At 42.6% G+C, this 18,743-nt stretch overlaps 1 protein-coding gene across 1 annotated transcript in view; it reads right to left on the minus strand.

The window, feature by feature from the left end:
• MYO15B (myosin XVB) overlaps positions 1-18,743 on the minus strand; it is a 721,855-nt gene that overhangs the window by 262,022 nt on the left and 441,090 nt on the right. Inside the window, exons 22-26 of the mRNA XM_069654768.1 lie at positions 16,132-16,191; positions 13,863-13,938; positions 10,531-10,649; positions 9,527-9,645; positions 8,495-8,636 (exon numbers count right to left, since the gene is read on the minus strand). Of these exons, the coding sequence (XP_069510869.1) occupies positions 8,495-8,636; positions 9,527-9,645; positions 10,531-10,649; positions 13,863-13,938; positions 16,132-16,191 (516 nt within the window). The remainder of the gene's footprint in view (positions 1-8,494; positions 8,637-9,526; positions 9,646-10,530; positions 10,650-13,862; positions 13,939-16,131; positions 16,192-18,743) is intronic.

Here is an 18,743-nt window from a genome sequence, read left to right on the forward strand (position 1 = left end):
TGTATTTGAGCACTGGACAGCTCCCTCTAACTTGTGTGGTACGCACTTTTATTTTATTTTTTATTGGGGGCAGAGTCCCTCCAACCTCCCAATAAAGTAAAGGTCCCCAGTCCTAATAATAAAATAAAAGTGCACACTACACAAGTCAGCGGGATCTGTCCAGTGCTGAAATCTATTCAATACAGTTGCAATGTATTTCAGCACTGGACAGCTCTCTCTAACTAGTGTTTTTTTTTTAGGGGGGGTTCCCCCCAAACCCACCAACCCTCCATTTTTAAAATGTAAGCCTTTCCTCGACTTATTGAATTTGCAACCCAAACATCCATACATCTATTTTAAATGTGTATTTGAGTTGGAAACTCAATGAAAACAAAATCAATGGATATGCTTTTCGATGGAAAAGCATTTCAATGGATACATTTCGATGGGAAAAGATTTGATCGAAATTGTTTCGATGGAAAAACTGCATACCGGGAAATGACTCGAATGATAGGCATGGCTTGACGAGGCTTGGCATGAGACAGGAAACCTCTGTTCCTAACCTACCCCTGAAATGCCCGTGTTCGGTAACAGTGGCATGTCGGGAGGGCTAGTATCTTGCTCCAATTGCATGAAATTCCCTTCCCCCGCACATCCGAGAAACAGTCCATGTCTATTTGTTCAAAACTAGGTGTTTTCAAATAAACAGAAAAAGATAATCTTTGAACACTGTTCCCATAAGAATGTATATGAGCAAACTGTGGTAAACAAGAAAAAAGGGTTAAGATCTAACATACGATGGGTAAAGTCAAATGTGCAAGATCTACGCTTTATAAACTGGTAGAAAATGCATAGGGGGACCATGATCTCAGCACAATGGAAAACAATGTATATTACCCTGAGGAATACAGATGTGCAAAGATTTTGGCACATTTTTAATAAACATAATGCTGGTGTTTTCAGTATCAGAGTAATCAACCCAATCTCTAACTCTGTTTGGAAACAATATGTCCTGTCGCTATATTACAGAGAAGAAATAGCGGAGGAAATCCCCTGCTATTTGAAGAAAAGTGACAGACCGTTCTTTAAATTTACAAAGGAACAAATAGAAAAATTATAAAAGAATTAAAACCTTCCTGAGCCCCGGGGTTGGATGGCCCCACTAATGTACCATTCAAGACTGACCCTAAAACATGAGCTAGTATTATTTGTATCATCTTTAGAGAGATTGCTATTACTGGCAAATTACCCAGATCTTGGAATAAATCACAGTATATACCAATTTACAAAAAAGGCTTGAGAGATTCGCCAGCAAACTATAGAGTTTTAGCAATGATTGATTCTAGTGCCAAACTCTTTTTTTATGTACTTCTGGGCTATATCAAGTCAAGGATCACTGAAAAGAATATTCTCAGCAACCAACTATCTGGTTTTCGTAAAGGTTTCAGTACCTTAGCCAACATTTGGACCCTTGTGCACTTTATTCGCCGCACCTTACTATAAAAAAAAAATCCACTTTATGTATGTTTTATTGATTTTACTAAGGCTTTTGATACGGTAGATAGGCAGATTGTATGGGAAAGATGGAAACAGGAAATTTGCATCCACAAATTCTAGATTTTGCAAAATCTTTTTTATTCCAAGAATACCATACAGATTAGAGTGGACCAGGAAGGCACATTAAGCAAGCAGATATCAGTTGATTTTGGCCTAAAACAAGGATGCATATTAGTTCCTATCTTTGTTAATATTTATATTGCTAAACTTGATTTTTTTTTAAAGAATTGCAAAAATCATCCCCGGCATATTCAAACTTGACCTTTTTCCTGGCTGTCATACGCAGACGATATCATAATACTTGATCAAACTGCCTTAGGTCTGCAACATAGTCTTATAGCCCTGGAATTGTAATCTGCACGCCATAAATATCTGTCTGTCTAAAACAAAAATTATGATTATTAAATCTAATCGCAGAACCATAAAAAAGATACAACTGGGCTGTTTAAAATATGAAAATAGAAGAGGAATCTATTTATCGTTACCTCAATATGCTAACATCCAATACATTGGATAAAGAGGTTCTCTCCAAATCTATAATAAGCAAAACTACTGCAAAGTTTAAGGCAATTAGATATTTTATCTCAAAATCTGGTGGTTTTTCTATGAAGGGTTTTGTAAAGCTATATCACTCCTGCATTGTCCCGAGTGCCTTCTATGGCCTCATAGTCTTTACTGCCAAGGAAACTGGCTGGTTAGATGTTATAGAAGGAAGGTTATGGAAGAGCTCTCTAGGACTACCACAAGCAGGACCGATGGAAGCCATTTGTTTTGAATTGTGCCTAACTTCTCACTGTAGCCGAAAAATGATTGTGGCATGTCATTTTTATATAAAGCTAAGAATGAACCTAGAGAACACAAATTCCATTTTTACTTACTTCCTAGATCATTCGGGTATGTTATGTAGGCACCCTGCTCTAAGTGCTTGGCATAAAAAAAAAATGTTGTATTCCTGGATGCAATTGGTTACTCCTGTGCGCCTGATGAGAATCTTGTGCCACTAAATTTACTGAAATAAAAAAGAAATATGGGCTAGAAACAGATGCACAGTATATTTATCTGGGAAATCTAACTATACAATATACTCTGCACAAGCATTTCCATCCTTTTCAGCATGTAACTACATAAACAATTTACAAAATAACAAAAGAGTGAGAAGGTTCATAATGTGTTTAAGGATGAATTAGCTGCCTACAATGGTAAATAGAGGTGCGTGGCTTAATATTCCCTACAAAGAGCGTCTTTGTAGATTATGCAGAAACTAACCAGAAACAGCTGGGCACCTCTTGACAGATTGTATGGCATTAATTATCATTTATGAAACTGGTACAAGACGTGAATATTATTTGCACGAACGAGGTCTGGTTGTTATTATATGCTGGGGAAAATGTGGTCATGAACTTCACCGTCGACTATATATGGCAAGAAATTATGAAGCGATCGAATTGAACGAATTTTGGGAAATCTTTATTTTTATTCTTATAATGTGCCACATGCCCGTAGGCTTCAGAGCGCACAAAGAAGACAAAAACAAGACAGACAACAAGAGGGATGAGGGCACCAGACTCAGTAGAGGTCAATGGAGAACCGGACACACTACGCTACAAATTAACCTGGTTCAAAGGTTGAACAAGTGCGTTTTTATTGCCTTCTTGAAGATGGTAGGTTGACAGCCAAGCGTATAGGACCGGGAAGAATATTCCATTGCGGGGAGCCTGAATGTCAATAGAAGTCCCTCCAAAGCGTACCAGTTTATATCTGGGCAAGATGAAAGTGGGAGCAATCGAGGAAAGAAGGTTCCTTGTGTTAGCATGGGGCTTTACACGATTAATGAGATATACTGCACAGGTTTTAGAATGACATTTAAAAGCCAGGGTCAAGATCTTGTGTGTGTTCCTGTGCTTTACTGGCAGCCATTGAAGATCCCTCCTGGCATCCAAGACATGCGCACACCTGGACAGGCCTTGGATGGCCCGAACAGCATTGTTCTAAGCTACCTGCAAAGCCTGAATATTGAGATCTGTGGTCAACCTTATGGAGAGGGAAAGACCTTCCTAATATGGCAGTTGTTGGGTTCAGAGGACACAGGAGCAGTCCCTAGATTGATCCTGGATGCTTCTTTCGGGTCCCTTGACCTCTGAAGGGCAGCCTCAGGCAGATGAAAAGAGGGCTTCTGGTGGTGTTGGGGTGAGCTCTGTGCTGCTCACTGCCCAGTTCAAACCATTTTGGAGGGGGAAAGACCTTTCAAAGATGACGGTTTTGAAATCAGAGGTCACGGGCAGGAAAGCTGTTCAAGAGCCAGCAAGCAGATGGGAGTCCGAATTGAACTAAGTCATTGAAGCACAGAAGTGCTACAAGTGCACTTGTAACATCCTTTTTCTATTTTACAAAGATTTTGATTCTGTTTTTCCACATGTTGAAAAGTGGCCTGGCATTTTCTATTCTGTTTTTTTCCTAAAGTTGAAAAGGGGCCTAGCATTTTTGGTTCTGTTTGTCCTTAGATTGAATAGAGGGCTAGCTATAAGAATTGTGTGAATTAAAAAAGAACGGGTTCTGTTGAATGTAGAGACGAAGTTTAATTTCTTTTTTTTTTGGGCCCAAACACAGGACAGATTCCAGATGCGTAGAAGTACAGGATTGTTTGGTTTGCATATGTTGTTTTAAAACAACTTGTCAAAGCAATGATTTTTTAATGAGAGAATTTGGGCTAGAGTGGTGAGAATTTAGCACTGCTACACATATATTAAACAAACCAATTTGTACTTTTAATAAGCTTGGAGAAATAGATTTGCCAACGCACTTAATTTTAGAAGCAATAATCGTTAGAGCAATTGACAAAGTGAGAACAGAAGGTAGCTTTTAACATGCCAATAGTATGTTGTTAATGTACCTAGATGCAACAAGCAGACATGTTTACAATTAATTAGCATTGTTTCGTATTTTTGAAAAACAATGCATGTTGAATGATGCTACTAAGAAGTGTTTAAAGGTTAAGATCATGGTTGGCAACAACACAATATTCATGCATTGTTTTCATGAATTATGGAAATTAGAAACACACACGGAAATCATTGCTTAAACCCAACTATTTTTATAAAGCACATTAAAATGTATAAAACAATTTGTTGTTCTTGGAGCCTCCTTGAAATTCTGCGGTTAATCAAAACATCAAAATGGCTATTTTCTTTTGTTATTAATAAATGTGCAACTGAATGTGTAATTATGACACACACTACCCATTTATAAAAGAGACGGTTGAAGTATATGTGAAAACAGGGCACATTAAATTGCATGAATTGGGGTGAAGAAGAAAAGCAATTACTACTGACTCACTTTTTATTTTGACAAAGGATCTGCAAAATGTGTAATTTTGAGTCTTAAAAGTAACACCCCTTAAACCACAGGTTTCAGTGCAAAATGTTGAAATTGAAAGCTCCCAGTAAAATACATTTTACATATCTTCACCCTGATGGATACCCCTTTCTTCAGGGGCAAGAGGTCAGAAAGTTGATGGGTACATTTCATGTAAAGTTGTGGAACATGGTGATGCAGAAAGATAGTTAAATGCCCTGGTTAAGATGAAAAGCAGTTAATAGTTTGTGACAAAGTGGGGTGGTCAAATGACCAGTTTAACCTGATGGAATACATAGTACGGTTCAGAAGCATACACGGCTTAGATTGCTCTTGTGTGCCTGGTAGAAGTTACTGCACCAGTTGGCCAGCTGGTGCAAGAGGATTAAGGTCATTTGACTCTGCCCCACCCACCTCCTTAGCCCTACCGCTTCCTTTACTTCTTTACTGTTAGATTACAGGGGTTTCTTGCCTGGGCATTTGAAGCAAAAAGCAGATGAAGAAAAGGGCAATTCCTGTTTGACCCTGGTGTGTCCTGGAACGGACAAATGCCAATTTACTCTGCCCATCGTACACAAGGTAGACATCACCATCTGTCTCCTCCTGCAACAACCCATTCCCATCCTCTCCAAAGCAGCCCTAGATTGCTACACTCGCAAACCTAGTCAATATCCACAGTAGAACCATACAACACATGCTTACTGTTCCCATCTGTCCTGTTATGATGGTTAAGTCCGATCAGTGGTCTCTTGTACCGCCGGCATCGCCAACCTCACAAGAGCAACCATCTTGATGCCCTTTTTTATCACCGAAACAGGGTTTACACCGTCCTCAGTATTCAGCATACTGACCACATAGGATAAACTGGAGGTATGGTGGCCGTCATCCATAAGATCCATAAGATCTAGTCAACCCAAGCACACAGTTCCTTTGAATCTCTCTCATGATGGTTCCCCATCTCAAATAACGACTTATTTACAGGCCACGCCAGGAGAGTGGTAACTTCATTTAAGATCTCCCCAAATGTTCTGTCCCTGGCTATGATCTCATACTCTTATAATATCCTCCTCAGACTCCAACATCCCTGATTCCCAACCAGCAAAACACCTTTGTGACTCTATATTCTCTCTGTCTGCAACCATTGACCTTAAACAGATTGCACTCTCCCCCACACGTTGTCAAAGGCCACACGCTTGACCTTGTCTTCACCTCCTTCCTACTCCTCTCATGCTTGAACCCGCTTGACTGGACTGAACATGCCACAATCCCCTTTCTCAGATCACACACATAGCTGCCCCAGAAATGTCCTGTGATTGAGCAGTGCTCCTTCAAGAAGTTTCTTCTAGCCGCTCTAGCAGCAGCCTTCCCAATGATCACGATTTCAGGGAATGATCAATCAGATTCCTTGAAAAGTAGTGTGGAAATGACCTCAACACAAAATGTTTCTCATGCCTCAAATCCCTGCGCACCTAACGCAGGCATATGATCTCTGAGGCCAACCTGGCTTACTACATCTCATTGAGGCACCCTCGAACAAGAGTAAAGCCTTATTCGAAGTAGTCAATCTATGTGTCAAGCCCGCACATTTCCGTTAGGTGATGTCTGTATAAAAGAAATGCAGTGGAATCAATACCTTCTTTATCAACAAAACTGATTAGATCAGAGGCCTCATTGACAACTAAAAACCAGATGGAGCCCAGCTATGCATTCCCTGGGGCGCTGCTCCCCTGGACCGACATCACTCTCCTCTCTCCTAAGAATCTCTCAGGCACACTAGAGAGATCCCTTTAACATAGCCCTTACATGGACGACTTCCTCCCAGTCCCCTTATTAAAGAACTCACTCAGTGCGCAACACACTCCTCAGTATTTTGAACCCCTCCATCAGCGAAGATGCATTCCCAAATGCACTGAAGACAGGTCTCATATGACCCCTTTATTTAAAAAACATGCTTGACCCAGATGGCCTAGCCAACGACAGACTCATCACAAGCCTCCCGGTTCTTCAGAAAGCTTATTTAGAAAGTAGTTGTGACCCAATGATTTGCCTAAATCTACCAGATTGACATTGTCTGCGATTACCAGTCTGTCTTCTGCCCCAAATGCAGCCCCTGGACTACAGCCATGCAGGTGCCTTCCACGCAGTCTACAATTTAACACTCCTCTTCCTTCTCACCAACAGGATGGGCTTCTATGAAATCATCCTAAAAAGGTGTGCATTATTCCTATCCGGCAGAGAATAGGCTGCACAGATGGGCTCATTCAGATCCAACTGACTCCCAGTCATGGGTGGGATCCTCTAAGGTTCCATTCCATCTTCAATCTATACATGGAACCTTAGGAACTCTCCTAAAGAACCCCAACATAACCGTTCACCAGCAGACTGATGACACACAACTGTATCTTAAGGTCAGAGGCGCCTGGCACATTATTGCCAGACAACAACTCGCTCAACAGTGGCTGGATAACATGCTTCTGGAAGGATTCACCCTGCAGCTGTTAAACTCAGCCAAATCCCTGGGCTTCATTGTTGACTTTAGTCATTCCTTCAAAAGCACAAAGCCAAAAAGGCATAAACCACGTGGCTACAGATCTCCATGCACCAAAAAATTAAACTGTTCTTTCCCCCACATGACTTCCACACTGCGGTCCAAGACCTCAATCTCACACACCGATAGAGAAAATGCTCTCCTTAATGGGCTTCCAGCTGCACACCTGTCCCGCTCAAGGTAGCCCAACCATGCCACAATCCTCCTCAATACGAGCGGCTGCAAATTCGCTTGTATCTCTTTGACAATATGCATGTTTCACTGGCTCCCCTTCCAGTCAGGATCATTGTTAAAACTGCATGCAGCACCTACAAGGCAGTCTTGAAAAGAACACAAACATACTTGGTGGCTAAACTTCACACCTCTGAAAGATCACGTAGCAAAACAATGAAGAGGTTGTGAAAAAAGCTACCCGTAATGGGGAAGTCATGCACACAGCCCTTCTACTGCAATGCTCCAACCATCTGGAACTTAATCCTGGCAGAGGCTGAAAATGCCCCCACCAACCTGCAGTATTGCAAAACACTAAAAACGTGGCTCTTTCAACAATTTCTGCCAGACGAATAAAAAATCGTGCCCTCCCTCCAACAGTATTGCACTATTTTTTTTGGAACCAAGTTATTCAAAATGACCCATCCCTCCCATTATAAAGCGCTCTGCTGATCTCGAGCTATAATGAAAAAATAAAATAACAATATTTTCAAGGCGTCTCGCTCACAGGAAGGAATGGACTCAAATGGCTTCTTGCATGATGTACAAAAGGAGCAGACTGGAGTCCCACTAAACAACTTCTGAGGGGTAGGAAAGATGAAGGAGGCCAAGGGTTCAATGCTTTATGAACACATTTTCAAAAGCACTCTGCCTCTCTGTTCTTAGTGCATGAGCAAACATCTGGCTGGCATGTCTTGGATGTATCTATTGCAACACCAGCTCTCGCAAAAAGCAGTGTGAAGGACATGAGATCATTGACAGTGCCGACTGGGTGGTCGATTCTCTGTCGACTGCCCAGTAGCAGACTCCTAACCATTTGCTCTTGACCATGTCAGCAAATCACCTTACCTTTTTTAGTTCATGCAGGAAGAGCTCCACCAGCGCCTTGACCTGACATGCCTTTGCCGAACGCAGAACCAGCTGCTCATTCTTCAGGGAGAACTCCAGCGTGTGGGTATCCCTCAGCTCGATGGACAGCACATCTGCGTAACTGATGAACCAAGGAGAGGATGGGGAAGCACAATGAGAACAGGCACCAATCTACTCCCAATTGCATCCCCATGTGGCAGCCTAACCAGAGAAAAACTAACCTTTGGGTACTCTGGGGAATTGCCCACATGGGTGGTAGGTCCCGGGTAGAACTAACCACATTCCATTATTGACAATCTGAAAAGCTGCTGGGCTGAGCTAGATTCAGTTGTGCAAAAGACGTATTTATATATTATTGCTTGGAGTGTGCCTATGCAATCTGATGGTTTCTTCCGAGTGTGGGAGAAAGATGAGCTGGAGGGAAAGTGAGGAGAGAGCAAGGGCATTGCAGGGAAATAGTCAGCAAACAGCAGGGGAATCAATGTGGATGAATGAAATGTAAGGATTGTAAGAATGTCCAAGGAGTGGGGGCACGCAGTACAAAGTATCTACCACAGTTGCTGTTTTTTGAGAATTTGCCAATAACGGGGAGAGCAGAATCCGATGATCTGTGGGTTCTAGTCGGTAGTTATTAGCCGCACACGTGGGATGAAATGCGTAGAGTGGATTTGGGTGTGCAACGGCCAAGTGTGATTGTGAGGATCTAGTTTATTCACTTGCCACATGGCCTTCCTTGTCTTCAATGGTTTGACTTGCAGGGCTGGGACAGATTCAGTCTCCTGGCCGGCCGGTGCCTCTGAAAGACCAGATGTTCTAGGATAGAGTCACTTACAAGTCAGACTTGTGCCTCTGCATGGCCAGCATACTTCTAGAGCTAAAGATCATAAGATGCTATGTATGCGTTATGGCAATTAGTCTCTTCTCTTTCTCCTTGTAGCTCAGGAGTGACTGTGTGACACTGAAAGCTGCCTATCCCCACTAGAGTCTTTCCAGCTTCAACTCCAATTGTACCTGTAACTGCAGAGGATTTTCAGATGTTCCGGGTTGAAACCTGCAGCTTTCACCACCTTCAGAAGCCGGATACTGCGGTGTGAGACACCCAGGAGCTGTACATCACTCCCATTCTCTCCCTAGAAAAGTAAGAGGACAGACATCAGTGAAGGGACACCTTATTATTGATGGAATGGGGACAAGCAAGGGACCCTGTTTACTCCTTGCAGTGAGGCAGCCTAATGTAGGTTCAGAGATGAGCAGGTGGGGGCAACACAGGAACCAATATACAATTCTTCACAGGGTTGACACAGGAGCTTAGTAAAGGCTCCATGGTCCACCAGACCATGAGCACCTGTGAATAGTCAGACACAGGGTGTACTTACTTAGGGCTGCTGTGTTCTGGTAGGGCGCACGGATACGAAAGGTGACATGGTAGACACACATAGGTTAGTGATGGCTGCTATGATCCAGCAGTGGTCCCCTAAAACTCTGTGACACAGCAGACACATGGATGTACATGGATGTAGAGATGCCTTCTATGTTCCAGCTAGAGTTCCCTGGCCCTGTTGCTGACCAGTCAGATACAGGGATTAATAAAGGGTTATGGGATCTGGCTGGCATTTTCTTGCATTGACAGTCACAGATGGACAAGGAATTACCTATTGAAAGAACTGCACATTTTGGGTTCCCTTAAACTGAATGTAACAAGGCAGACACAGAGGGTTGGCGATGACTGTTATGGTCCCACAGTGGCTCTTATACATCATTGGTTAAATGGTAGTGGTAGAGGGTAAGGGATAGCCTGCATGATGCAGTAAGCATTGTCCTGCTATACATTAGAAGCTAAACACAAGTGTTTAATGATGGGTTGCAGTCTCAGCAGAGGGAGCCTTGCACTGACGGCAACAAGGCAGACATATGTGGTTATTGATAGCTGCTATGCACCAGCAGGGTATCCCTAGCAAGGATGTTGATGTAGGAGATGCAGGGAATTGCGATTATCTCTGCAGTACTTTACTTACTGTGACGGAGAACAGACGGGAGAAATAGTTGGCCCAGTTATCGCGAGCGGCCACCACAATCCTCTTCTTCATTCCCTCCTCCACGATGGAGCTAGCGTCTGTTCCAATCCGAAACTCAGCTGTATCCAAGAGAAACAAGGCTCAGACACACAGAAGGTGGAACAAAGCCAAACCCAGGAGGTGTACCATGATAATCTATCAACAACTGGCCCAGCCAGTCAACTCGCAGCAACAAAAAGCCACAATGCATCAAGGAGTGTCCAGTAAAGGTTAATCGAAATACTGGCTGGGCTCGTTGATGTACCAGATTGTCATAATGACCACACATATTAACGCGCTCAACATTTCAGGTTGATGACATTCATTATGTATTAATTGTGTAATAATTATATATATTCTGAATACTTTCCTGGCTTTTTCTATAGGCTGTTAGCTTAGTCCCAGAGAACACAATTATGCAATTACCAATGGAACACAATGTAGAAGAACAGTGATCAAGATAGATCTCAACCAATAAAAGGCTCTCACATGAGTGAACTCAACCAATGAGATGTAAAGGGGTGTGATAACGTAATCAATCACATTGCAGGAAGGAAAATCAGGAACAGTCTTTTCTATTCTATGCACACCGGGTATGGCCCTAACTTCCACCCAATGTCACACAAACCGTCTTCATCTACACTTCAAAAAGGAACTTAAAAAAACTTTACTCTTCAGTTAACACCTCACTTACTCTTGAACCATCCCAATGTTCACTCACAAAGTAATGAAACTTCACATTTTTTATGGCACTCCGCTGATTGTGAGTTAGTTTCGCTCTGTACATACACTCATCACATATGCCAGTACCAAAAAAGCCCACTAACATAACACTGCCTTATGAAACTTCAACCATTTACTAAAGGAAGCCAAGAAACTTTGAGTAATGAAATATCTCAAACCGCGTTCCAAAACCATCAGAACCATTAAACATATATTTTGGAACATGGAGGTTATCTTGGCAATGTTAAAACTGAGAAGTGTACAGACATGTCTGTTTGCAGTTTATTTTGTTTAAAACAAGTTAGCAGCTGGTATTGGCTATACACATGTAAATAAAGCACAAATGAAATTAAGGGTAATGGTCCATGTTCCATATATAAGCAGTATTAGAATAAGAAAAACCTTTTGAAATAACCCCAACCTATATGAAATGACCTGTGGAAAGATACTCTTTAGATTTTCCAAGAAGGACATCATGCCTATAGTAGTGATTGCTACAACAAAAGCGAATAAGTAAACTTTGAGGTTATGGTGATCTATTAAAATACTGTCAAAGGGCTAAGTTAATCAGCAAATTAAGAAGTCGGCAAAATAAATGTGACCTTGTTCTTCTAGGAAGAAGAAATGCACTATTTTGATTAGATAACATATCTAACTTTACATGACCAGACCCAGCTTGCCTTTAATCAATCTACACTTTTCTCTTCTTTCATTCTGTGCCTTTATTTTCCCTATCTTTGGATATATAAGTACTCCCACAAAAATATTGTTTTAAAATCTTGAAAAACATAGGTAGGTCTGTGTTGTTGATTATGATTCCTTATGTACACTTTGTATATTCAGTTCCATGAAATCCACAGCTCTGTTAATCTATTTGTGAAATTTGCAACATTTTAATAAAATACATTATTTACAAATAAATGTCAACCAATTAAGGAGGGAGCCAGAAGACTAAGGAATGAACATGTTTAACTAATTAAATAAAACCATTAGTAACATGAACTAATGCAACTCAAAGCTGTGTGTTCCTTCGGACAATTAAACAAGAATAAAAAGTCCAGACATATCAGAAACACCTAATGGCTGAGTTATGTTAATGTTAAAGGATATTTATAAAGCACCCTATAACCAGCTGGGTGGTCCTCTGGTGGATCGGAAAAAAAGGTGGTCAGTTGGGGTACGTTAGTAGGACAAAGTTTGGAGAAAGAGCATGGGGGCTGTGATATGCCACTGGCAGCTTCAGTTCGGTTAACCCCGTTCGCGTAGCTTTTGTGTGGTATCCGGTAGATATCCGTTGTGTGCGCTTGTGTAAGCAAATGTGTGGTTTGTTTGTTGTTGCAGTGTAGTGAGGTGCGTGCGCGCTGCTGTGGTTCTAGAGGTATGGTTGTGCTTAGTTAGGGTTTGAGGGGTGTATGCAGAGGGGTGAGGTGTTACTAGGGTTTGTTATTAGCATTGTTGCCGGATGAGGCACACACTCATTTTGTGTGTCTTTCAAGGTTTAGATGAATGTTTTCCTTACAGTGATCTTGTTTCAGCATGGCACAAGGCTGTCCCTCATCTCTCTGTCCATATGTCACACTAATCAGTCTCTACAATTCTATCTTTATTCTTACTCAGGCCAGCCTTCCATCCCAGTCTGTGCATGATGTAAACTGGTCCCCATGGAACTATCTAGTTGTGACCAATTGCCTTTACCATAGCTTTATCTGGGTGCAACATGGTTCAGTTCAGTCGTAAGCACCATGTCCAGATTTGACGCAAGGCAGTCACCATACCAATGTGTCAGTTGATTTTGGTTGAATGTGTCGGGTTAGTCATTTCGGATGTAAGTCCATCTCCAGAAATTCTGCTTCGGTTTCGTGTATGTCAGTCTAGTGGATTCCATTTTCTGTTTACTATCTTGGGTGAAAGGTTTCTTAGTGTAGCACTAGTGGTCTCCTGTTGGCTAGCGGGGTTGCTCATATGGTGGGGTTGGTTTTGAAGATGGCTATCTTGTAAGCGTGAGGTAAATGTTGACTAGTGTGGATGTAAAGTTGCGTTGGATTGGCGGTTTTTATTAGTTATGAGGGACCTGACACAATGACACATGACGCACTGTGGCAACATAGCCAGTGAAACTTCCGCCCTTTTCAATATCTCCATCAATTGAACAATGGTATCTGAGAAGTCAAGCAATCAAAGAGAGGGCGATCGGACGTTTACATCGTCTGTGACACGTGAAATTGCATTCTGTGCACTTTGGTCCATGACAATTTAAGAATAATGAAGCAAAGGCTTCTCACACCTGCTCTAACTAGTAAACAAGAACTGCGCCAATAGGTCAGCCAGATAGGCAACGGGATAGAGAGGGAGGGTAATGAGAAAGTGGAGTAGGGTTTGACAGACCTAAAGAGAAACCAAGAGCTTTCCTAACAGGTTGTTGGCTCTGACAGGGAAGGGTAAGGCCATGTCAAGTTTTATCTTGACATCTAATTGATGATACTCCAGACATTCTCAAGCACTGACATGTTCAGAAATCGTCTGGCTACCTCACGGAAGTGTTTGATTTTGCATATTAAGTCATAACTTACTGAATAAGTCTCTCATTTTGCGTCTCTCCTCCTTCGAGATCCTGAAGCATGACTCTGAGTAGGTGTCTCGCATTATCTGGGGAAACAACATGTTGGTTAGTTATAGATTCTTAACAGCAGTAGTTGCGAACACCCTCAGGACCCCTGCCCTGGGGAGGATCGCCCCATGTCATTGTGAAGCTTTTCTGAATTTAGCACGTTATTTTGCTGCTGGTTGAAATGTGCAAGATCACCAAAGCGCTCCACAACAGGGCCAGCATTTTACACTGACCACAGTACACATTAAACTGCCCAGTTGGGGAGACTTGACGCTCATAAATGGATAAAACAGAATGTTCATAAAGAAAGTAACAAAGTGAAAGGAGGACATCAAGGGGGAAGAAGGAAGAGGGCTAAATGCACACATAATAAACCTCTGCATAGATTGCGCTACTAGAAATCCTCTAATATCAAGAGTTCCCTGAAATGGATGGAAATATATCAAGAAATGGTTAAAGATATATGTTCCATATATATGTAAAGTTCCCTGAAATGGATGGAAATATATCAAGAAATGGTTCATCTCAAGCCTGCCGGTCATTGGAAAACGCATGGAAACTGCCCCAAATGCAGTACTGAAACTGCCACCATCCAAGCAGTGGACAAGGAATTGCAGTTCATCAACACGGGTGACTCGTGCCTACTGCATTCCACACTGTAGACCATCAGATACTCCTCGCTGACAAGATGGTCTTCTCCGCTACAGTCCTAAAATGGTTTGCTTCCCACCTAGGTGGCAGAAACCATGCTTTACAAATAGGCCTGCTCAGATCCAAATGATTCCCAGTCACATGTGGGGCCTCCCAAAGTTCCATCCTCACCCCAATCATCTTTTACCTCAATATGAAACCTCTGGGAATTGTCCTACAAGACCCAACATGGTCATTCATCAATAAGCCAAAGACACCCAGTTATACCTCAAAGTCAACGACCCCCATGACATCGCCGCCTCTGTGAGTGCCTGGCCATCATTCAAACCATGTCTACCTTAATCGTAACCCCACCAAGACGGAATGTGTCCTCATCGATCCTCCTGCTAAACAACAGCATGTCCAAAAGTTGCTTGACGATATGAAACTGGAAGAATACATCCCTATGCGTCATTGTCGATAGCAGCCTCTCCTTCCAAAAGCACATAGCCAAGAAAGCCTGAATGGCCTGGCTACAGATCACCACGCTTCGCAAAATCAGACCCTTCATCCCACCGTATGACTTACAGACAGTGGTTCAGGATCTAGTGAGCTTCCACATTGACAATGTAAACACCCTGCTAACAGGGCTCACAGCACCACACATCTAACCTCCCTCAAGGCTGTCAATCACGTCTCAGGCCATCTCATTACAAGTGCCAGCAAATTCGACAACTCTCCCTCACTTTGTGAGCTTCACTGGCTCCCACTCCCCGCACAAATCCTATTAAAAACTGCTTGCATCATTTACAAAGCAATGTTGAACAGCACACCAACAACGTACCTGGCAGCTAAACTCCACAACACTGGAGGCTCTTGGGCCACCCACAGCAATTCCATCAAAAGATTGAAGTCAAGCCTTGCCCGCAAAGATAAGACCAGCAAACAGTATTTCTCCTAGCATGCCCTCTGGAGCACTATCATGCTGAAGACTTGGAATCTAGCATTCTCCAATTCCTGTAAAACACTGAACATTGATCTCTTCCATCAATACCTCCCATATGACTCCATATTTTTCAGTGCTTCCATAAACAGTGCAGCACTACTGTCCAAATGTAGCCTGGCCAAAGCTGGCTTCCACTCATTGTAAAGTGCTCTGCGGCTCTCAAGCCCGGTACAGCTATACACAATCCAACAGTAGTAAAAAAAAGATGATCTTCAAACCTATTTGCATTTTTGTATAACTATATTATCTATCCCTTTTCTCACAGTTTTCTCTCAGACCTCACGCCCCATTTTCACTGTTTTCAAATGATGACTAAACACAATATTTGCGTTTCACACCAGGCCAACAGTCAAAGCTATCGGAGAAGACAAAAACATCAGACACACATGCAACCATTGAACATCAGCTGGTGGGCCTCTTTGGGTCTCGCTACCTTCTTCCACAAATACTGTGCAGAGCCCCTGAGCATGCACATCAAGGGTACAGCAAGAAGGGAAATGATGGAAGTGGAAGGACCAATCAGAAGCTGAGAAGCTGAGAACCCACTGTAGAGAAAGGTGGTGGTGATTAGAGAGGGCAGGACAAGGGAACATACCTGTTCACACAGCAGGTTCAGGCAGTATGGGTGGGTAAACTTCTCTCTAGGGTAGAAGACCTGCATGGAAAGACATAAGAACAGTGAGTCCATACTGCATGGCCTTGTGTGCCTCAAGGGGGAGAGAGAGGGATGAGAGAGAAAGAGATAGAGAGGGAGACTCTGTAAAAACACACAGAAAGCAGCATAAAAAAAGAGCATATATGGTGACAGATAAGGCAGACAGGCCTCCACAGGCTGCCCATGGCGCGAGTATTTATGGCACACAGGCCCTGCATGCCTTTACCCACAATCTTTCCACGCTATCACCCTCATGGCCACCCAGAAAGGTGGATGATTGCATTTCAAAATGTTGTCCGAGGGCCGCTCACTTATATGCATGGTCAAGGGTGCCCAGAGGCTTCCAGAAAAGAATCATTGATTTGGTGAACACAAACATTTTCTAAAATACTTTGGTAATCCGGTATATATTTTTGGGGGTGCATCTTACTATGTGTGTACTTTTGCTGAGACATGTACATTTCTTCAATTGCACAACTAAGCTAAAGGAAACATAATGTTTATTCCGTTTTTGCACACCGAATTTCATTGGGCTTAGTATACCTTGTCACTTGTATGCTGAATGATTTTGCTGAAGGACAGGTCTCCCATAGTGCAGCAAATCCGTTATAAAGCCTCTGGGCAGAGGAGCTGGGGGAGACTTTTTCTTGGTTTAATATGAAATTCAGAACTCTGTCCTGCCAAGCCATGGGGTACGATGCAGAGACACCATAATTAGACTCTCACTGGCTTCTAAGACCCTCATAAACTGAGCAGTTCTCATTCGAACACCCTCTTAGCTTGAAGGGGACTGTGATTCTGCAAGCCAGACTGTGACTGACTCTAAACTCTAGAGGTGTGATGAGTTCTCAGTCTAAGACCCTGCTAGCCCTGGGGGACTTCATTGAGATGTCCTAGCTACACGGACACATGCTCTCAGACCATCCTTCAATGCAAATCTCTAGGGTCGTCCATCACAATTCTTCCCCATTATTATATTAAACGATGGAGCGCAAAAATGTGGCATACCTTCTCCAATCAACTGCATCATAAAACTGCTTAACTAAAGCTCTTTAAATTTCCCCTTTTTGATTAGCATTGGTGACTCGCTGGTACGAGAATGGCGATCACCAAACAACCATTTTGTTCATGATGGTTGCTATGAAAATCATTTCATTCTCCTTGTCTGAACAGCTCTGACTCTTAGATTCTGCTAGACTGTGTGGCTCTGACCAGTCTTTGAGGTTCAAACTGTGGGTGCTTCTAGTATGAATAGCCAGGACTCTTAGATGTTTCTAGTCTGGAGTGGCAGGTTCTTTCTTTGCAAACCTACAGGTTTAAGGTTCCCTAGAATTTCGAAACTCTAAGTCTGAGGGACCATGGTTCTGACATAATTTTAGTATGAGAGCCTATGACAACAATACTATCCTAGTTTGAGGTTCAATGAATTTAACAAAATTGTGGAGCGTGGGCAGAAATGGCCAGCAGTGAGGGCTGCACACTCTTGGTCTAGTGGATCCTGGTAGAATGACGTTCTGTTACAGTGTTACTTAGAAAATAACAAGATTACCTTTATTTATGAGGAATAAAAAACACCAAACAATGGTATAGGCAGAGTCTAAATCTGTATTCACATAGAGCCAGTGTGGCCATTTGTGCGTTTGTTGCCATGAGCTTCTCCGGTATTAGCTGGTGTGCCGAGAGGCTCATAGTAACAAGCGCTAAAAATGGCTGCTGTGTTTTGGAGCCTTTCCATTGGAGGCACGCTCCCCACAGGGGTGAGCGACTGCTCTTAGTCACACATTACGGTCTGCACAGAGGGGCACAGACATATGTTATTTACCTAGCCAGTGATTTTGTGAACACCCACAGCTATTGCCCTGATGAAGGATACTATATCAGAAATGCATTGGCATTTTTAGCACATTAGCACAAGCTGGCACACTGCCGCTATGCGAATACAGATTTAGTCTCCGCCTATGCCATTGTCTGGTGTTTTTTATTCCTCATGAATAACGTTAATCTTGTTATTTTCTAAGTAACACTGTAACAGAACCTCATTCTAGTGAATCCGCTAGACCAAGGGTGTGCAGCTCTCACCGCTGGCCATTTCAGCCAAGGTCCACAGTTTTGCCACTATTTTTAATGCCCTGTGCAGAGGCATTTTCCATAGGGTATGCACCCCAAGTTTACACTTATTAATAATCAGAGCCATAATCAATTATCAGAATTGAATTGACTCAGCAGTGCCCACTCTCACTCATTACCAGTTCAACCAATTAAACACACTTGTAGTCTAAAGTGGCAGAATGACACCGTGATAGTTTGAGGTGGATATGACCCTGAGATATTAGTAGGTGGAAGAGATCTAATTCTGTCCCACAACCTCACCCTGCCTTATCAGGAGGGCTTTGATGGACACTTTGATAGTGTAATGGATTTTACCTCTTGCTCCCTATGTATCTGAGGCCATATGTTTCAAGTGGCTAAGACTGTCACCCTCACAATCTGAGGATCAGAGGCTCTGACACTGTGCTGTGGCTCTGTAATCATTGTCATCTGAGGAGGGAATC

The sequence above is a fragment of the Ambystoma mexicanum genome, chromosome 3q (genome assembly GCF_040938575.1).
Source record: "Ambystoma mexicanum isolate Mex_15411 chromosome 3q, UKY_AmexF1_1, whole genome shotgun sequence".
Classification (NCBI taxonomy): Eukaryota; Metazoa; Chordata; class Amphibia; order Caudata; family Ambystomatidae; genus Ambystoma; species Ambystoma mexicanum.